General features: G+C 34.1%; 1 protein-coding gene across 1 annotated transcript; it reads right to left on the bottom strand.

Moving 5' to 3' along the window:
* Nucleotides 1-5,524: 5,524 nt before the first annotated feature.
* LOC18032531 (receptor-like protein EIX2) lies at nt 5,525-18,822 on the bottom strand. The gene is made up of 8 exons (XM_024186736.1): nt 18,689-18,822; nt 18,487-18,591; nt 18,329-18,401; nt 18,116-18,211; nt 17,613-17,768; nt 7,690-10,482; nt 6,500-6,599; nt 5,525-5,691 (listed from the first exon to the last, which is right to left on the bottom strand). The coding sequence occupies exons 1-8, from the start codon at nt 18,820-18,822 to the stop codon at nt 5,525-5,527; spliced, it is 3,624 nt and encodes a 1,207-aa protein (XP_024042504.1).
* Nucleotides 18,823-19,508: the final 686 nt, after the last annotated feature.

Raw genomic sequence — 19,508 nt, 5'->3', positions numbered from 1 at the left:
GACATACGTGAGCTTCCACAAAAATTAATATATACCTTTTTTTATTTTATTTTTGAGTTTAATTTGATAATTTAATTTTTTATTAATATCCAAAAAAGAAACATTATTGTAAAAGTGTAATATTGTAAAAACAAGTTAAAAATAATAAAAATAATGGCATGAGTGTCAATATTTAGTAGCAGAGACGTTTTGAGGTGTTTTTAAAAATACAGGGACTAAATGGACACTAACCTCATAATATAGGGACTAAAGAAGCTTTTACCCTTTGTTCAAGTATTGTGCAGATCAAATTATTAGACGATGTGTCCCAGAAAGTGAAATTCAGAATATTCTTTCATTCTGCCATGAACAAGCTTGTGGAGGTCATTTCAGTGCTAAGAAAACAGCTACTAAAGTTTTACAATGTGGTTTCTATTGGCCAACTATATTTCGAGACGCTTACACTTTCTGTTCTTCATGTGATAGGTGTCAACGAATGGGGAGCATTACACGAAGGAACATGATGCCATTAAATCCAATTTTAGTGGTTGAGATTTTTTATGTGTGGGGTATCGACTTCATGGGACCTTTCCCCCTTCTTTTGGTCATCAATACATATTGGTTGCTGTTGACTACGTATCGAAATGGGTAGAAGCAATTCCATGTAGAACCAATGATCATAAGGTGGTGATAGGATTTTTGAAAAGCAATATTGTTTCACGCTTTGGATTCCCTCGAGCAATAATCAGTGATGGTGGTGCCCACTTTTGTAATAAAGCATTCAAGGCTCTTTTGACAAAGTATTCCCATCACTCACAAAGTGACAAAGGATAATTTAAATCACTTCCACCACAATTCCGACCACTCATTTACAAAATTAATTCTACATATAATTAAAATCCACCTCCTCGTGGGATCGACACTCGTCGCCATTAGTCTATTCTACAATAGATTCGTGCACTTGCGAGTACATTAAAATTTGCACAACAACGTGCACCACATAAAAAGGCGGCAAGGAATTATCATTAGAATAATAACAAAGGAACGAAGAAAAAGATCAGAATTGAAGAGTGTTGTTGCGGCAACATTGGAAAATCGTGCAGAATTACTTGGATTTGTCTTTCACCGTGCTCAACTTATATTTATCTTCTTCCTTTAATTGTTTTGATGTATTCCGAGATTAATATATTTATGTTTCTTTTTCTCTTTCAGAATATGAACTAAATTTACTTGTAGTTGAGTGACAAATAATCTAATGGGTTCTTGATTGTTCTTATATGTTGTTATGGTATTGCTGTAGCATTTTACTCTAGTAGTTCTTTTATGAGTATAACTGTTATTTCGGTTGACCACCCATTTAATAGTTTCAGTTAAGATAGAGCAGCAAAAGGGCATGTCTTAGCGGATATTATTAGAGTATTACTTGATCTTACGTTGAGTTTCCTAGATTAAGTTATCTTGAATCCCATAAGGGCAATACTTGAAGTTAAGATTTGTGACACACTAGACATAGGTGTTCACCTTATAGGGTGGAGAGATTAAAGGTTATAATGCCGTACCATGAATATATTAGCAACTGGTCATTGTTAATAGATTTAAAGGGTATGAGACTTCCAACATGCGATAGCTGAGGATGCAGATTTATTATGCCCAGTGCTGCAGCACTTATTGTAACAACTGATACTAACTTGATAAATAACAGTCACTCAATTAGGAGAGTTTGATCATTCAACTGCTATAATCTTAATTGAACCTTAGACACATTTAACTTAGTTTATTTCATTACAGCATTGTTTTATTTAAATCTCTTGCGATCATTAATTACGATAACATTACTTGACAATTGTTTGTTTCGGTCTTAAGTTGATTTGCATATTGTGATTGCTTTAGCATTTCGAGTAACATCAATGCCTGTGGAGACAATCTTGAATACTCATCAGTTTATTACTTGTTGTGTATACTTGCACATTGGCATTGGTAGTAGTTGCTTATAAAAATCAACCAATAGTGAGCTTCTCTTGGAAAGTGCATAAACTAGCTCACTAAGCTAACCGCAAAAGCAATATCAGGTCTAGTATGGGAAAGATAAATTAATCTCCTTACTGGTCTTTGATATCTCCCCCTCTCCATGGGTGCACTATTTTCCTCAATACCCAACTTACTATTTGGTTTAACTGGTGTGGCAGCAGGTTTACAGACAATCATACCAGTATCCTTTAGCAAATCTAGGGTGTATTTCCGCTGTGTAACTAGAATACTTTTAGTTGTTCTAGCTACTCCATTCCCAAAAAATAACATAGTGGTCCAAGATCCTTGATTTCAAACTCACAAGCTAATTTTTCTTTTAATCCTTCCAACTCTTCTTTGTCATCTCCTGTTAGTATAATGTCGTCAACATAGACCGTTTGTAGAACATAGTGTGATTGGCTTACCCTTGAGAATAACCATAGTTCTTCAAGACTTTTCCAAATCGGTCGAACCAAGCCCTAGGGGACTGTTTAAGGCCATAGAGAGACATTTTTAACCGACAAACTCTTCCAGCAGATCCTTTTTCTTCAAAACCAGGCGGCATATCCATATAACCTTCCTCTTCTAATTCTCCATTCAAGAAGGCATTCTTGATATCAAGCTGGTTGAGAGGCTAATCTTAATTTGCAGCAAGAGAGAGAAGGATCCTTATAGTATTAAGCTTTTCCACTGGGGCAAAAGTCTCTAGGTAGTCCACCCCATAGGCTTGTGTGAAACCCTTCACCACGAGTCTTGCTTTGTACCTGTCCACACTTCCATCAGCCTTATATTTGACTGTAAATACCCACTTGCACCCCACAGTCCTCTTGTCTTTAAGTCTTGGTACAAGCTACCATGTGTTATTCTTTGTTAAGGCTGCCATTTCTTCTTGAACAACTTTCTTCCATTCATTTGACTCTAGGGCTTCATGGATGTTTCTTGGAATAGTGGTATTAGATAGATTAGCCATAAAATTCTTATACTCCTTAGATAGATTTGCATATGATAAGAACTTGTAGATAAGATGTTTGGTTAAATTTCTTACCCCTTTCCTTATCGCAATAGGCAAATCTGTGGACTTCTGAGCTTCATTCTCAGCATATTCAGTAGGTGGGTTTTGATCCTCCCTTAGTTCAAATCTTAGTTCTGCTTAGTCTATAAGTGGTTGTACCTTATGAGTTTTATTATTCCTTTGTGAATAGACATGAAACTCGCCTATAGTTCCTCCAAATGTGAATTGGCTTTTATCCTTTTATTCCTTGGTGACACTATTGGTTGACTAAGTTCTATGGTGTTAGGTAGATTGAGTTCTAGGTTGGACTTACTGGGAATATTAGGTTTTAGGTTGGAACTACTGGACATATTGGGTTCTAGACTGGAATTACTAGGCATCTTAGGTTCTAAAATGTCAAGAAGATCCCAAGAATTATCTTTTCTCAAATTCTGCCCCTGAAGAGAATTACTTGTGTAAAAAGGATGATTTTCAAATAACTTAACATCCATGGTGACGAATAATTTTTTGGTCAGAGGATTATAGCACTTGTACCCTTTCTTGGTAGGAGAATATCCTAGAAATAGGCATTTGATAGCTTTAGGAGACAACTTTATTTTTTGAAGACTCGGAAGATATACAAAGGTCGTACAACCAAAAGTTTTGAGTGCAAGATTAGAGGTAACAAGGTGATTTTGTGGGTAGCTGTCAAGAAAAACAGAAATAGGTGTCTTGAATTTAAGAACTTGAGAGGGCATACGATTTATGAGATAAGATGTTGTAAGAATGGCCTTTCCTCAATATATTTTTGGTACATTAGTTGTGAACATAATGGCCCTAGCAACCTCTAAAAGGTGTCCGTTTTTACGTTCCGCAACCCTATTTTGTTGTGGTATTCTGGAACAAGAACTTTGGTGGACAACTCCTTGTTGTGATAGGTAATTCCCTAAAATAGAATTGAAATACTCAGTTCCATTATCTATATGGAGTACACGTATGTCAGTTTGAAACTGCGTTTTTACCATGGCATGGAACTATTTAAAAGTTTGTCCAGCACGTATGTCAGTTTGAAACTGCGTTTTTACCATGGCATGGAACTATTTAAAAGTTTGTCCAGCTTCAGATTTTTCCTTCAAAAGGTACACACAAGTGGTCCTAGAGTGGTCATCTATGAATGTAATGAACCATTTTGCTTTTATCAAGTTGTTAACCCTTGAGAGGCCCCAAATATCACTATGAATCAAAGAGAAAGGTTAGGATGGTAAGTACGGGCAGGAAATGGAACACGTGTTTGTTTAGCCATTTGACAAAAATCACAATATAATAAACTCAAATCTTTATTTTTAAATAAGGAAGGAAACAAGGTTTTTAGATATGGAAAGCTAGGGTGACCTAACCTAAAGTGCCACAACATTATTTCAGAAGAAATAAATTCACATTGAGAGACCTAATCATGTCCTTTCACGGGACCTTTATTCTCGAGATAATACAACCCCTCATATTCCTTCGTATTCCCAATCATCCTCCCTAAGATTGGATCCTGAAATAGACATTTAGAACCACAGAATTTAACTACACATTTTGTGTCTTTGGTAAGTTTACTAACTGAAAGAATATTACATTTAAGATTTGAGACATGTAAAAACTGAAAAAAGAGTCAAACAATTTGATAGTTTTACTGTTCCTTTTCCAGTAACAGTGGATAATGATCCATCAGCAATCCTCACTTTATAATTACCTGGACATGGAGTGTAACTAGAGAAAAATTGAAAAGACCCTGTCATATGGTCTGAGGCCCCTGAATCAACAATCCAAGGACCTTTTTCAAGGGATTGGATGCTAAGGGCCGATGGGTTACCTGTATGGGCTGCATTACAACTAGAGGAGGTCAAGTCTTCTTTTTGCTTGCTGATTTTGTATGAGAAGCTATTGCAGCATCTCAAATTGATCTTTTGTGAGAGCAAACTGATTAGTTTTCTCTGTCACCATTCCTTTTGCTTCCTGCTGACGTTTTGGTTTCCAATCTACTGGCTTTCCATGAAGTCTCCAGCATGAGTCTCGAGTATGTCCTTTCCTATGGCAATAGTCACAATAGGGACGTTCTCCATGTTTTTTTCCCTTTTGGTCAGCTGATTGATCTGTCTTTTTGGTCACCAGTGCTGATCTCTCTGTCTATGGTTCCTTCACCAGTCCCATCATGACTCTCTTTCGACTTTCTTCACGCCTCACCTTAGTAAAAACTTCTCAGATGGAGGGTAGAGGATTCTTTCCCAATATTCTGCCACGAACTCCATCAAGTTCTTTGTTGAGTCCATAAAGGAAATCAAAGAGGCGTTCTTTATCCAACATCCTCTTATATTTGATGGCATCCTCGGAGGAATGCCACTGCGATTCATAGTAAAGGTCGAGTTCATGCCATATATTGTTTAGAGAATTGAAATATTGAGTCACTGAAAGACTCCCTTGCTTTTGGTCACGTAATTGTGACTTGATTTCAAAGAACCGAGTCGCATTCCCAAGGTCAAAGTAGGTTTCTGTCATGGCTTCCTAAAGCTCCTTCGCAAATGGTAGGAAGAGATAAGTCCTACCAATATCCATGTCCATCAAGTTGATCAACCAAGCTTGCACCATTGAATTTTCAGCATCCCATTGCGGATAACCAAGATCCAAGACATCAAGGGCTTTGGTTTCCCCTGTAATATACCCTAATCGGCCTTTGCCACGAAGAAATAGGGTGACAGATTAAGACCATTGCAAAAAGTTTCTGCCATTTAACTTGTGCAGAGTTATTTGCAAAGAGGGGTTTTCGGATTTCTTGTGTATGGTTTGTTGTCTCCTCCATTGGAAGGCTTGAGACTTTGGAATGGAAGAAGAGAAAAATTCAAAGGCTCAGTTCAAAAGAGATGCTCTGATACCATGTGAAAATTTAGATTTCTTATGTTTTAATCTCTATTTTCTCATCTTATACAATAGAGAAGAATACATATTTATATACATTACACCCTAGGAACAAAATGGTAAAAAAAACAGCTAAGATATTGCAAATTAGTATCCCTGAAAATTAGGGATTATATCTCCTAAAATCTAGTATTTAAGTCAACACAACAACTAACATCTACAATAATAGTCAACACACAACTGTAAAATACAGCTGACATCTGCAACAAATATAATGTTTTTATGCGTATTATGCGTATAAAAAGGATTTTACATACTATTAATATTTACATCGATTAATAAGAAAGGATATCATTTACCATGCCATACCACTTTGATTGAAGACAAGAAAGCATGGGCAAAATAAAATGAAATATCATCATGAACTGCTACAAAAAATTAATAGTTGTATAATTAATCAAAAGTTTTTTTTTTTTTTTTTTTGTAGTACACTATATACAGTCTATGCCATCCATGAGGGGAGTCTTAGCTGCAATTGATGGAAATCATTTATGATAATTAGCTGATTTTAATTGAATGCATATATAGAAGCTTATGAAATGTCTTGTATCCAAAAATGGAGACCCCTGGAAATTGAAAATGACCAAAAACGAGAAGACAACCCTGCAGTAGGAATAATTCCTTGGAATGGAGATCCCGAAGAAGCAATTCCTCCAACAAAAACCTAGGCAGCAGGAAAAGCATTGAGAAAAGAACATAGGTCAGGAACTGAGGGAACTGAAGCATCCATTGTAGCTTGTGGAGAATTTTGTTCAGCAGGAACAGTTTCGCAAGGGCTCAGGTTTGAGAACGTTCTGATAAGAAGGATTTTCCTCAGGTATACTAGCAGAAGCAGCCTGGTCAGGTCAGGAGGCAATTCCACAGTTGCAGGAGAATTGATGAGGTCAATAACTGGAGCAGCTTCTTATCCTAGATTCAATATCAGTAGAAATGGAATTCGGAGAATCAGAAGAGGAAGAATCAGTACCTGAAGAGGCAGGTGTTCCATTACATTTTTTCCAGAATCATATGAAAAATTTACTTGGATTGATCAAGGGAATGCCAGCCATGAACTTCTGGAGCAGCTTGAATCTGAAAAGAAAACCAAGAGTCAGTAAAAAGGAGAATGGAAAAGAGGCAAGAGTAAAAGAAAGTCAAAAAGCAAGAAAATATACCAGAAGTAGACTTAGGCACTTGCCTGGCGCTAAGAAGTAATAATAGGAGCTTCAGGAGCCTCCTATAAAATGGGAGAAGAGGGAAGGTCGGGATGAATGTCAAAAAGAAACTGAATGTTTTTCTTTACTCTCTTGATTTAAGGTTGGTTTGAGGGGAAATTGATCCATTACTACTATACATCTTAACCACTACTTCTGAAACAGCTAGAGTAATGAGATGAATATCAGAAATATCAAACAGAATATTAGAAAAAAAAAGCGAAACCATTGATCTACAACAAGGTAGAATTTGACTGTTTTTCTTTATTGCAAAATATAGATTACAAACCAAGCATTGAAGATTAGCACATTGAACACTAAACAACTAAACAAATTCCTTTATAACATATACTCAATATCATGCACTACTGTGAGGAGACTCCATTATTTCAGAAAGCCATTCGAGAGAGACATGACAGCTCCTGCCAGAAACGGTGAAAGAAAAGTAAGAACATGTAAAGCGTTACTTTGGCAAAGAAATTAAAGCATGTAACTAGAGAGAGTAAAACTTCAAATAAAAAGCTAAAACAGGTGAAAAAGCGTTACCAATTAGTTCCTGACCCTTCGTTGCAGTTTTGCAATATTGACCACAGCTTCCACATACAGCCAATCTTTCACCCTAGTCAAGAAGTTGTAGTAACCATGTCTCCATGAGCTCTTCACTAATAAAGTGCCACAGACTCCCCAGAATCCGACAAAGAAACCAAGAATCATACTCATGTAAAATCCGAGAGTTATAAACTGATCACCATCGTCATCTGGTGTGTAGTAAGCATCATCTCTGCTTGGACTTGGAGCTGATTCTTCATCCAGACACTTATTCGGAAGTGGGAGACCGCAAAGTTCAGGATTTCCAGCATACGTGGAGGCGCCGAACCTTTGAAGTTGAGTGCCTTTTGGAATTTTGCCCGAGAAGTTGTTGTATGACAAATCCATGACACTAAGAAGACGCAACCGAGAAAGGCTTGAAGGAATGCCACCGAAAAAATGATTTCTGGACAAATCAAGGAAATCCAATGATTTTAACTGGCCAATCCTTGGAGTGATTTGTCCAGTAAGATTATTATTCGAAAGATTCAAGGCAACCAATCCAACAAGGTCCATAATCTCTTCCAGAACTTTTCCACCTAACTTATTACTTGAAAGGTCAATGATCTTTATGAGTCCCAGAATACTTTTGTACTCGTACTGGCCTCCTTTCCATGTGTCAAAAAAAATTAACGGCATTAGCATACCTCTGAGGCCAAGATTGTAGTAATAGTTGGAGATAATGGAGAGATTGGAGCTTTTCTCTTTGGTCATAGCAGTAAAATTATGGAAACACTTGGGTATGATTCCTGATATGTTGTTCAAAGAAAGATCCAAGATTTGAATGTGTGATAGGTAGCATAACTGAAAAGGTATGTTTCCATGGAATTTGTTAGATCGCAGACTAAGAACAACCAAATTTGGAAGACTTTCTCCGATCCATGTCGGTATCTCTCCAGACAACCCATTCTTCCCAAGATCCATCAGTGTCAGTTGCGAGCCATTCATAAAGAATGAAGGCAACCCCCCAGTTAAACTATTGTTGTACAAACTCAAGGATCCGATATTACGTAGGAAGCTCATTGAATCTGGGATTTCGCCAAAGAAGCTATTGTTGGCCAAATTAAGAATGGCTAGGCTATCAAATTGGAACCAACAATCTGGAAGTCTTCCTGACTGTAAGTTATTTGAGAGATCAAGATATGTTAATAGATGGCTACTGATAGAACATAAGAATGAAATCGACCCTGAAAACTTATTTTTAGAAAGATTTAGGGATGAAACATTTGGAGGAAGCAGCGGAATTGGACCATCAAATTGATTTGCACTGACATCTATGCCAGGACCATAACTATCAAATTTCCTAGACAAATCTGGAAGTTTACCCTTCATCTCGTTGTTAGAGAGATTTAAATAATATAGTTGATAGGTTAGATCCCAAAACCAACCGGGGACAATATCTGAGATTCCAGTATTGGAGATGTCAAGCGCAACAGTTTGATTCTGTGATTGAAGCCATTTTGGAAAACGAGGCCCTATCTTGCAAGAGCCAAGAAATATATTGAACAGTTTAAATGGTGGAGTCCAGTCATGGCTGAATTTCAATGTCAGCGAGTTATCTGATAAGTCCAATGTGTCTAAGCTGGAAAGATTTGAAAAAAGGGCTTCAGAGATGACACCTCTGAGTAAGTTTCCACTCAGCAACAACAGCTCAAGCTTGAACAGTTGGCCTATGCTTTTGCTTATCGTCCCGGTTAAACCATTGCTTTCAAGACTCAATATTTGCAAAGACGGAAATCCTCCAAGATCAGGTATTGTGCCTGTGATTTCATTGGAAGCTAAATACAGCCACTCCAGTGATGAGTTCTTTGTGCTGCCAGTAGACACATTTTGAATGAACTCAGAGATCTCTCCCCTGAGTTCATTGTAAGAGAAGACTAATCTTTTTAAGCTGGACATGTTTCCAAGAAATTTTGGAACCTCTCTGAGTTGATTGGATAAGAGATCGAGATGTCTAAGAGAAGCCATGTGTCCAAAAGCTAGAGGAATTGAACCATGTAGTTGGTTAGAACCGAGGTCTATATGATCAACAAGATTGCTACTGACATTCAACAGCCAAGGGTATATTGAATTCGTCAGGTAGTTATTGGAGAGATCAATAACCTCAAGAGATTTACTATAATTGATGTGCAAAAGAGATGGGGTACTGATAGGTGGAAGATCACAATAGCCTAAATACAAGTTTGTGAGGGAACGGAGATTGGAAAGTACTTGAACCCAATTACTGAATTTACTGAGTTTGCAGTCAGCCAAGTCAAGATATCTTAAAGAAGAAAGATACGAAAGCCAATCAAGGTTTCCACTACTAAACAAGTTATTAAATCGGAGGTCAAGAACTTGCAACTTTGACAGGTTTCCAAGCTGATGAGGAATTGGTCCAGCAAACTGAGCACTAGAGAGAGCGAGTTCGCTCAACTTACCGAGGGAACCAATGAACTCAGGAATTGGGCTTCCGCTAAAATTATTCCAACTGAGGTCCAAATATGTTAAATGTTGCAGTTTAAGCAAAGAAGGATTTATTGTACCTTTCAGAGCATCGACTGGAGAGTCGGACGATGCTCGAAGATCAAGCCCAAGTACATGGCCTGTTTTGTTGCTACACCGAACTCCCCTCCATTTGCAACAATTTCTTTTCTCATCTTCTCTTCCCCAGGAAGATAAAATTCCGGATTCATCTATCAGTCCTTGTTTGAAAGCAAGCAGCGATTCTTTCTCCTCATCCAAGCAGCTTATTATGTTGTTAGAATTAGCAACTCTTGGCTCCAACTGAAACAGAATCACAGAAATCAAAGATACATATTGAAGTAGAAGGAAACATTTGGATGACATTGAATTGCAAGTACATATGATCATCAGTCTTAAGGATATGTGTTTATAGTTATATCTGAAGCCCATGAATCCATGCAAATTTATACTTGTATAATCTGCAATATTGAAAATAATATTTTAGCCTTATTCCAACGACAGAAAGTCTTCGCTCATGCCAATAGTGTCCTTTGAAAATATTACATTTGTCTTTCATTATCGTAATATGTCATGTGTTTCAGCTTTTAGTTATTTTTTCTTCATAGAAATATAATAATGTTAAACCGAATGCAACAACAGCAAATTCTTGTAAAGTTCTCTTCGTTCAAATTTCAGTAACAGTGATCTTGAATTTTACGAATCTAAAGCATACTGTAACAGGACTTCTAATTTAAGTACCGATTAATGTCACCATGGATTTAGCTCCACAAACTAATCTTTTCATGTCTCCTTCCTCTTTTCTCCTCTCCTGTTCCCTCTAACCAATCTCAGAAACACATGTATCAAATAATAATACATTACAGATGACAATAAATAATTACAAAATGCCAGTGCCGGGTCATTATAATCTGCACTAGAGTAGTGTAAACATCTTTTTCAAGAAGCAAGTCTTCATTCGGGTCAATAGTCTTCTTTAAATAGAATATTTTATTTGTATATATTATTTTTTCAGAGTGCAGCAAATTCTTAGAAAGTAATGTTTTCATGCCAATACTCTTAAAAAAATCCTACAACCCCCCACCCACTTTAACAAGATTATTTTTAGTTTGAATATTAATTTAGCCCCGTACTAGTCTTCTCTTTCTCTTTTCTCTTTTCCATGAAGATGCTCCAGTATCCAAACCTACGTGGTTGAGATGGGGCATTATAGGTTGAAATGAAACTAAGTTTGCTTAGCCAAGGAAGAAAATGGAAAACAAGCAAGTCTTCATTCAGGTCAATAGCCTTCTTTAAATACAATATTTAATCTATATATTACTTTTTCAGAGTACAGCCAATTCTTAGATAAAATAATGTTTTCACACCAATACTCTTAAAAAAATCCTACGACCCACCAGCCACTTTAAAAAGATTATTTTTAGCTTAAATATGAGTTAATAACAATATTAATTTAGCCCCCGAACAGTCTTCTCTTTCTCTTTTCTCTCTGCCTTGAAGATGCTCCAGCATCCACGAATTTATGTGGTTGCGATGGGGCTTTGTAGGTCTAAATTAAACTAAGTTTGCTTAGCCAAGGAAAAAATGGAAAAAAAAGATTAAAAAATAAAAAAGAGATGAACAGAAATTAAAATAGAATATGGCAGGATCGCATACAAAAGGCAACCATTAATGTAGTTAGTAGCCCATTTAGTGTGCAATATGATTATTTGTTAGAGATGGCCAAGGGGACAAGCGGCATGTGGCACGACATTTACTCGTGTAGTATGGTATAGTAAAAGTTAGCATGTGAAAAGGCCTGCAATAAGCACATTTAATTTTTTAGTCAAAGTAAGTTTAAAATTTTATGATTTTACAAATAGGTTGAAATTAAATCTTTTAATATATTTTATTAGTGTAAGTTTTTTAAATTCATTTAATCATTAATTTCAATAAAGTACTTTAAAAAAATACTCTACTTGTTTTATCTTTATAATTTATTAAATGAATAGATGATATCATGATTTTAATAAATAAAATTATAAATATCATGATTTTATAAAATATATGTATTAATGTTATTATGCATTATGATCTATGATTCTATGTAAGTTCAAATTAACAATTAAATTAAACCCTCAGAAAAATTTATTGTTGATGTTATTATTAATATTAAAAAGAATTATAATACTATAAGGTCTAACTTAGTAGTTACTATTGCATTCTATTATTATTATTTTTTTATTGTTATTAAATATGGACTTAACTTAACTAAAGGCACATGGGCTCAAAAAAAGTATATGGACTCGAAAGAACTAAAAAAAAGTACATCAATAGCCTGCCCTGCCCTCTTCAGAAAATTAAGAAAAAAAAAGAAAAAAGCTTGTCGTTCTTTTTTTCTTAGGTATGGACCATGGCACGGTATGACACGGCATGCATGGGCATGACACGTGTGTCGGGCCAGGTCTAAACGAAAAGAATTAGGCATGACATGAAGTGTATTGTGGGTATGGCATGGCATGAGCATGAGCATGAGCCTGCATAAGCCTTCTTTCGATGGTCGGCACAACTTGTTGGTCATCTCTATCATTTGTAGATGTGTCATTAATTCTTATTTTTTGATTAATTCGTTTATTTTGCAACTCACAACAAAATATTAATCATCCATAGTTAAAATCCTCACATTTAAGTGCTTCAACCTAGAAGTCTATTGATCATTAACTCAAAATCTACTGTAACACCCCAAATTCGCCCAACAATCTTAAGAGAAATTTGGAATTTAATCTCATAATGTTAATCTTATAACTATTCCCAAATGAAAACCAATATTGTCTATAGTTGAAACACAGTCTATAAAACAATAAATATAACAATAATCACCAAAACAAATTCTCATCAATATCATATTCAAGTTTGACCTTAATAGGAAACCAAACAACATTAAACCATTAACTCTTACTTAATGTTATACAAAATTTTAATATACTCATAAGCGCGTGAATGTGGAAATAAAATAGTGGTAACAAGGTCGAACCCACATACAGTAAATTGAAAAGTCTAATTTAAACATAAAATTAATATTAATCCTAACCTAGTTGAGCAAATTGAGTTTTAAGAGAAATTAAACTAATTTAACTAAATTAAAGTAAAGGAGAATTCAATAAGACCAAAAATTATCAAGGTTTCAAAATCCACCACTATTCAACTAGTAATTATCTAGTTATCAATTAATCCCTAATTTTAGAGTGACAACTCGAAATCAATGTATGTCATCTCATGGATATAACAATTAAGCCCAATTAAAATTAAACTTCTGTAAATTCTTGTTTTGCTTAATAATATGATATTTAAGCATCCATGTAAACTTATTAAATAACAAAGAGTCAAAGTTTTTCTAAGCACTCTTTGTAAACAATTTAATGAAAGACATAGAATCAAAGATAGTCATATATAAATTGCATAGATCCAAGCATATATTTAGTCAAATACTAATCCTAACAATTAGTAATGCATGATAGAATTGGTGAAAAGATTTAATAACATCCAACTAATCATGTGAGACAAGAACGATAAACATTAAAGCACATATGTAGAAAATTGATTGAATAAAAAGATAATTATTTCATTGAATAAGGTTTCATCCTTAACCTTAGTATAAGAAGTGTAGCTAGACATACTTGGATAGAGAGAAACAAATAAAATAAAACTACCCATGGGGAAACCAAACTATTCTTGCTACCGCTCCTCTTCTCTAATGTTGAGTGCCCCTCTCCTCCTTGTGTCCCTAGCTTACCTGTATACAATGCCTGGGACCATGGAATTATTGGCCGAATCCTATTGTGATTCTAATCACTAAACCAACTCTTACAAGCAAAAGTCTTAAGCCAACCACTTATTTGAAAATAATAAAAGCCAAAAACTATTGACTTGTTTCCTTTATTTTATTCTGACTTTCCATTCAAAGACTTAATTATAAGCTTTGTTTAATATATTGTCCACTTTAACTTTAAACTTCTTCTTTGTTTGCACAAGCATGGATGATTTAGTTTATTGGCTTCAGTTTCGTCGGATTGAATTCATGCACATCTACTTAATGCTTCCACAAATTGATTTGATTTCCAATGTTATTCAATTGTTATTCCTTATGTACTTTTAATCCATAATCTCCAATTAATTCCCTATTTAATAAAATAATATAATTAATTAAAACTAGCAATTATATAATTAAGGGTAAAATATGTATATATTATATGCTCATCACTTAAGACTAAACTACACTAGATCATCTTCCAGGAGTTGATTTCTAACAACCTATAAGTATGTCAGGAAAATCTCAAATATTACAAATAGCTACTGTGAACATGTTGACATTCAATATGAATTTCACAAAATTAATTAGAGTTCAATATCATACCCAAAAACTGATTTTCCACAAAAACATAAAAATTATATATAAGCACAGGTTTCATGATTCAAAAATTCAAAAATTCAATTAAACATGTTAAAAATAATTATTCGAGTTTCAATGATTAGATGAAACAATAAGAAATTAGAATTAAAATTTATAAGGTATTTATTGATGAAAAAATACAGATTGTCTTTAATATCAGCCTTTGCAATTCTATAAAATGATTTCCAAGATTGCAGCAACCCAACTCTATGATTTTTAATGATTTTTATATAAGGTTAAAAATTACAAACTTAGATATACAGAAACTACACACACATATATATACCATAATAAAAATTTCCAAAATTTTCAGAAGTCATTTGAGTTACGAAATATACTATAGAATTGAGAACTACTATTGGAAATCAGAATTTTCTAGTACTAGTGTTCTAATTTCAAAAAAAACCATTACAATTAATATAATATGAGTCTTTGAACAATAAACATATGGATAGAAAATAAAGATGTCTAGTTTAATAAACTACGTAGTTTAGATTCAATGAAAGTAATAGTTGTATACTATCCAATCTATATTGTTCACAATTTCAAAATTACATAATAGCACCACTTTCACCCAATACCAATATAAATCAATACATGATCATGCTTTCACAATTTTTTTTTTAATTGTAACACAAAAATTCATTCAATTAATTACATAAAATCATAAATAAAATCATAAGTTCAATGGAATATAAATTCTTACCCACCTTCAAAACAAAATCAAAACTCAAGAACTTTTTTTTTTGTATATAGAGCGCCCAACAAGCTAAAGTAGAATAGCATTGGGAGTTATAGAACCATTTATATGATATCTAATCCAAACATCAAGACCTTGAAGGGAATCATGATATCTATGAAATCTAAAGGGCAGGGAGCTCGCAATCCTGGGCATGAAGCCAGCTACAAAGTTAGCCTCGCAATAAATATGATTGATCAAAACCAACCAATCCATATTAATGAGCTCCTTAGTCACATTGATCATTGGAAAAATGGCATTGGGGGAAACATTTTAAGAAGTAATGAGCTATGTCACACAACAGCTACCCAAAAATTGAACATCATGATTCTGACAACTTTATGAAATGAGAGTTGTCATGAGATTTTTAGACTTAAATCAATATTACTTAGAAAGTAAATGATTTTTTTATTGCATTTTTAGTTACATTTTGTATAAGCATTTGTTTAAGTTTATTTTTAATAAATTAATTTTGTTTTAGATCACTTTGTGCTTTGATTATGTGCATTATTGTTGGCAATCAAAAAGCTCAAGCTTAATGGATGAAAAGTTGTAGCAACAAACTTGTGGAGATGACCAAAAATCTTAATTTCAGAGGAAATAAAACAAGTTTGGAACAATGAAGATGCTATAGTCGTTGCTACAGCAATCCTGTAGCAACTGAAGACAAGATCTCGCTCATGTTAACTGACAAAGTAGTGACAAGCACAAAAAGATGGCGATATAAGGTTTTCAAAAAAAGGAGACACACAGCCACATGCCTTCAATTGCCCTAGTTCTAAGATATAAAAAGAGCACACATGAGAGAAAAAATATAGAGAGCTGTCATTTAAGAAAAATCATAAGGAAAAACAAAAAGAAAAAAGAGAATAAGAGAGATTTGAGGGCCGCAGCAAGAGGAATTAAGGAGAAAAAGAAGGAGAGATCACAAAGACTTAGTAGAATTTAATTCTTCATCTTATTTTCTTGTTTTTATTTCTTCATAAGAATGTATTTGATGGCAAAAACAAGTTTTGATACTGCTTTATCTTTATTCTTGAACTAAACTTTGTTGTGGTTGAGTGTTAAACAAGTTTAATGGTTGTTTGACTTTTGTTTATGTGTTGCTCTGAATCTGATGCAACATTTTGTCTTCATTTTACTTATTGTAAATCCTTATTTTGCTTGACCACTTATTTAGTGGTTATTAACTAAGAAGGAGCCTAAAAACGACTTGACTTAGTGGAACAGATCAAGATAACACATAGTTTTAGATTGAGTTTCCCAAGTTGAATTAATCTCATAGGGTCATGCTTGATCTAAGATTAGTGATGAAGTAGACATAAGGATTCACCTTGTAGGGTAATTGGAACCTAGAACGCATAATGCTTTATCTAATGTTAGCATAACAATTGGTCAATATTAGGTTGCATTTCAATATAAGATATCCAACATGCAACAACTGATAATACATGAGGAATTTTGCTCAGTGCTATAGTGGCTACTGTAGCAACAATACTATAATTGGAGAAATAATCAATACCCACTACAAGAAAACATACAATAGATGACGGGAAATAACTGTCATAAAGAAGGGTGCATGACAGACAATTCTTCTGTCATCTATGTCACTGTCATTAATTCATGATGGAAATTTATCCGTCATGAATTTATGATCGTTTTTACTGTCATACATCTATCACACAATATTTTAATGTAAAAAAGAATTAAAATTAAAATTAAATTAATTTAAAGTTTTGTGCCATTTTTTAAAATTTTGGCGGGAAATTCAATTATTATTTGTTAATGTATTTATGACAGTATTTGTGACGAATATTTCCTGTCATAAAATAATAATTTTTTTATAATTAAATTTTATAATTACAATTTGTTTATAAATTCTTGTTTATTAATAAAATGAATACCATTAAAAAAACCAGAAAACAATTAACACATTCATTCAATCCAATAAACTAATTTAAAAAAAATACATATATAAAAGGTCCAATGTGATACATATAATAGAGCATCTCAAAATTTAAAACAACTATTGAATTCCATTGCATGTACAACAAAAGCAACTAAAATTCTAACCATCAAGCGAAGTTTGTCAACAAAACTTGCAAAGAAAAGCAACTAAAATTCCAACCATCAAGCCGGCCAAGTTTCTCAATAAAACTTGCAAAGAATAATGCAAGACTTTTAGGAGTTTTAGCATTCTTAACTCCAGTCACAAAGCCAGGTTTGTCAACATTCCAATTCCAGCCACACTAGCAATACTCCAACCATATCTAGCAACCCACCACCTTCCAACAGCACTTCCAGCCATATATCCAGCAACCCACCATCTTCCAACAACACTTCCAACCAAACCCACCATCTTCCAACAGCACTTTCAGCCATATATCCAGCAATAATCCAACCTAAACCCATCAAACCATTCTATGCAAAATCAATCAAAATACCCAAAGTTATCAAATGCATAACATCCACAGTACAATCCTTAATAGCAACCATTATAATTTGATACTACAAATTCAATTTCAACAATTTGTAACAGCTAACCATTTTGTTACAAATTTCATACTCAATACTAACCATTTTGCTGACGCAATGAGAATGTCGGAAAAATGGTTAGCCCACTCCAAACGAACCTCATCTAATTCATCCTAAGTGTATGATTTCTTTCCATTAAACTGTTAATCGTAAGAAATAATATTGTCAAACTTTAAAAATAATGTCACATGTAGGAAATAAAAGAATGTTAACATATCTCATCATCAACTTACATTGCTGGTTAACAAACCAACATCTGCTATTATTTCCTTCATGTACCTTAACACAAAATAGCCACACTCCAATTTTGTAATATTTAGTTTCGGAGACTGTTCATCAAAAAACAAAAAAAGATGAAAATTTTTCTTACAAAACCCATCCATTTTAGTTAAGGTACGTAATCAATAGGCTACAAAAATAATTTTTTTCTTTTTTCTTTTTTTTACCTTCACAATTCTCATCTTGGTATTATAATTCCATTTTTCCTTACCATCCTCTGATGTGAAGAGTGTCATGGCACTAAAAACAAAACTATATTGTTATCTCTTAATCATATTGAAGAAACTTAAACTATCAATTGCAGGAAATAGATTAGCATACATACATTTTAAGGAGCTGTTCTAAATCAGTTTCAGGTCTGGATTGCATAGGATTCACATAAAATACTTCCTTTTTTACCACATCAAACACAACTAATACCCAATGGTAGCTACAAAAGCCAAAAGCATAACCATTAATTAAGAAACGGCTGTGAATGTAATATGAATTTAATAGCTGTAAAAGTTTTAAATAAAATTAAAACTTACGAAGGATTGTATGGCATGAAAATGAGTTGTTCGTTTTTGGCCTTTTTCAAGCGGTCGCGAATATGCTCAACTATCTTCAAGCGAAATCGTTCTACAGCCTTTGGATTTGTTGGGCAAACCAAACTAGGACACATGAATCCGAATGGTTTTGTTCATTTTCTAGTTGGTTGAATGGTAGAATCCAACATCCTTGACAGAAAATCAGTGCATCAATAAAAAAGTATACCAAATTGATATTAAATAGTGTAAAGGAAAATCATAAAACCACTTACGCCATATATACTTGAATAGCATTCACTCTTAATGCTTGCATTGACAACATATCGTTGCAATCTTTCTTCCCAATATAAGTACAAGCCTATGTCTGGAATACATTATCATCAATTAGATATGTCAGAACACCATCATTTTCACCAGGCAGGTATTTCTCACACAACTTCCCAAATAATTGTAACATCAGATGACTGTTCTGGTGCTTGAGTATCGCACTCCTTGTGTTCCTTATAGGCTGCACTACAATTTTTTTGGCTTTATCCTTCTTCAAAAGTGCCTTTTTTGTTGGGCTATCAAGATGAATCTCGCATATACCATTAGCATAGTCAAAGTCCAATTGCTTTTTACTGCTTCCAACTCTTTTCCTCTCATCATTTGTACAATCCTTTGGAATTGAAGGATTGAGTCTTGGACTTTTCCTTGAAATGGCTGCTGTAGCGTTTCTTGGCGAGTTGCCTAAATTATCTGGCTCCTATGAATATTAATTATATGAACTAATGAGTTTATTAAACTAGATTGAATAGTAAATATACAAGGCAGTAAGTAT

This window comes from Citrus clementina, unplaced genomic scaffold, assembly GCF_000493195.1.
Source record: "Citrus clementina cultivar Clemenules unplaced genomic scaffold, Citrus_clementina_v1.0 scaffold_9, whole genome shotgun sequence".
Taxonomy (NCBI): Eukaryota; Viridiplantae; Streptophyta; class Magnoliopsida; order Sapindales; family Rutaceae; genus Citrus; species Citrus x clementina.
This window is presented reverse-complemented; position numbering and strand designations above follow the sequence as displayed.

Bases quoted from the DNA above. Each gene is read 5' to 3' on its own strand.
- LOC18032531 (XM_024186736.1), bottom strand. From the start codon at position 18,822: ATGTGTCCTAGTTTGGTTTGCCCAACAAATCCAAAGGCTGTAGAACGA. The intron at 6,600-7,689 runs GTCAGGAACTAA...CCTGCTGCCTAG, and splicing joins TTGCAAAACTGCAACGAAGG to GTTTTTGTTGGAGGAATTGC. The intron at 5,692-6,499 runs GTCTCCATTTTT...TTCGTGGCAAAG, and splicing joins GTCATTTTCAATTTCCAGGG to GCCGATTAGGGTATATTACA.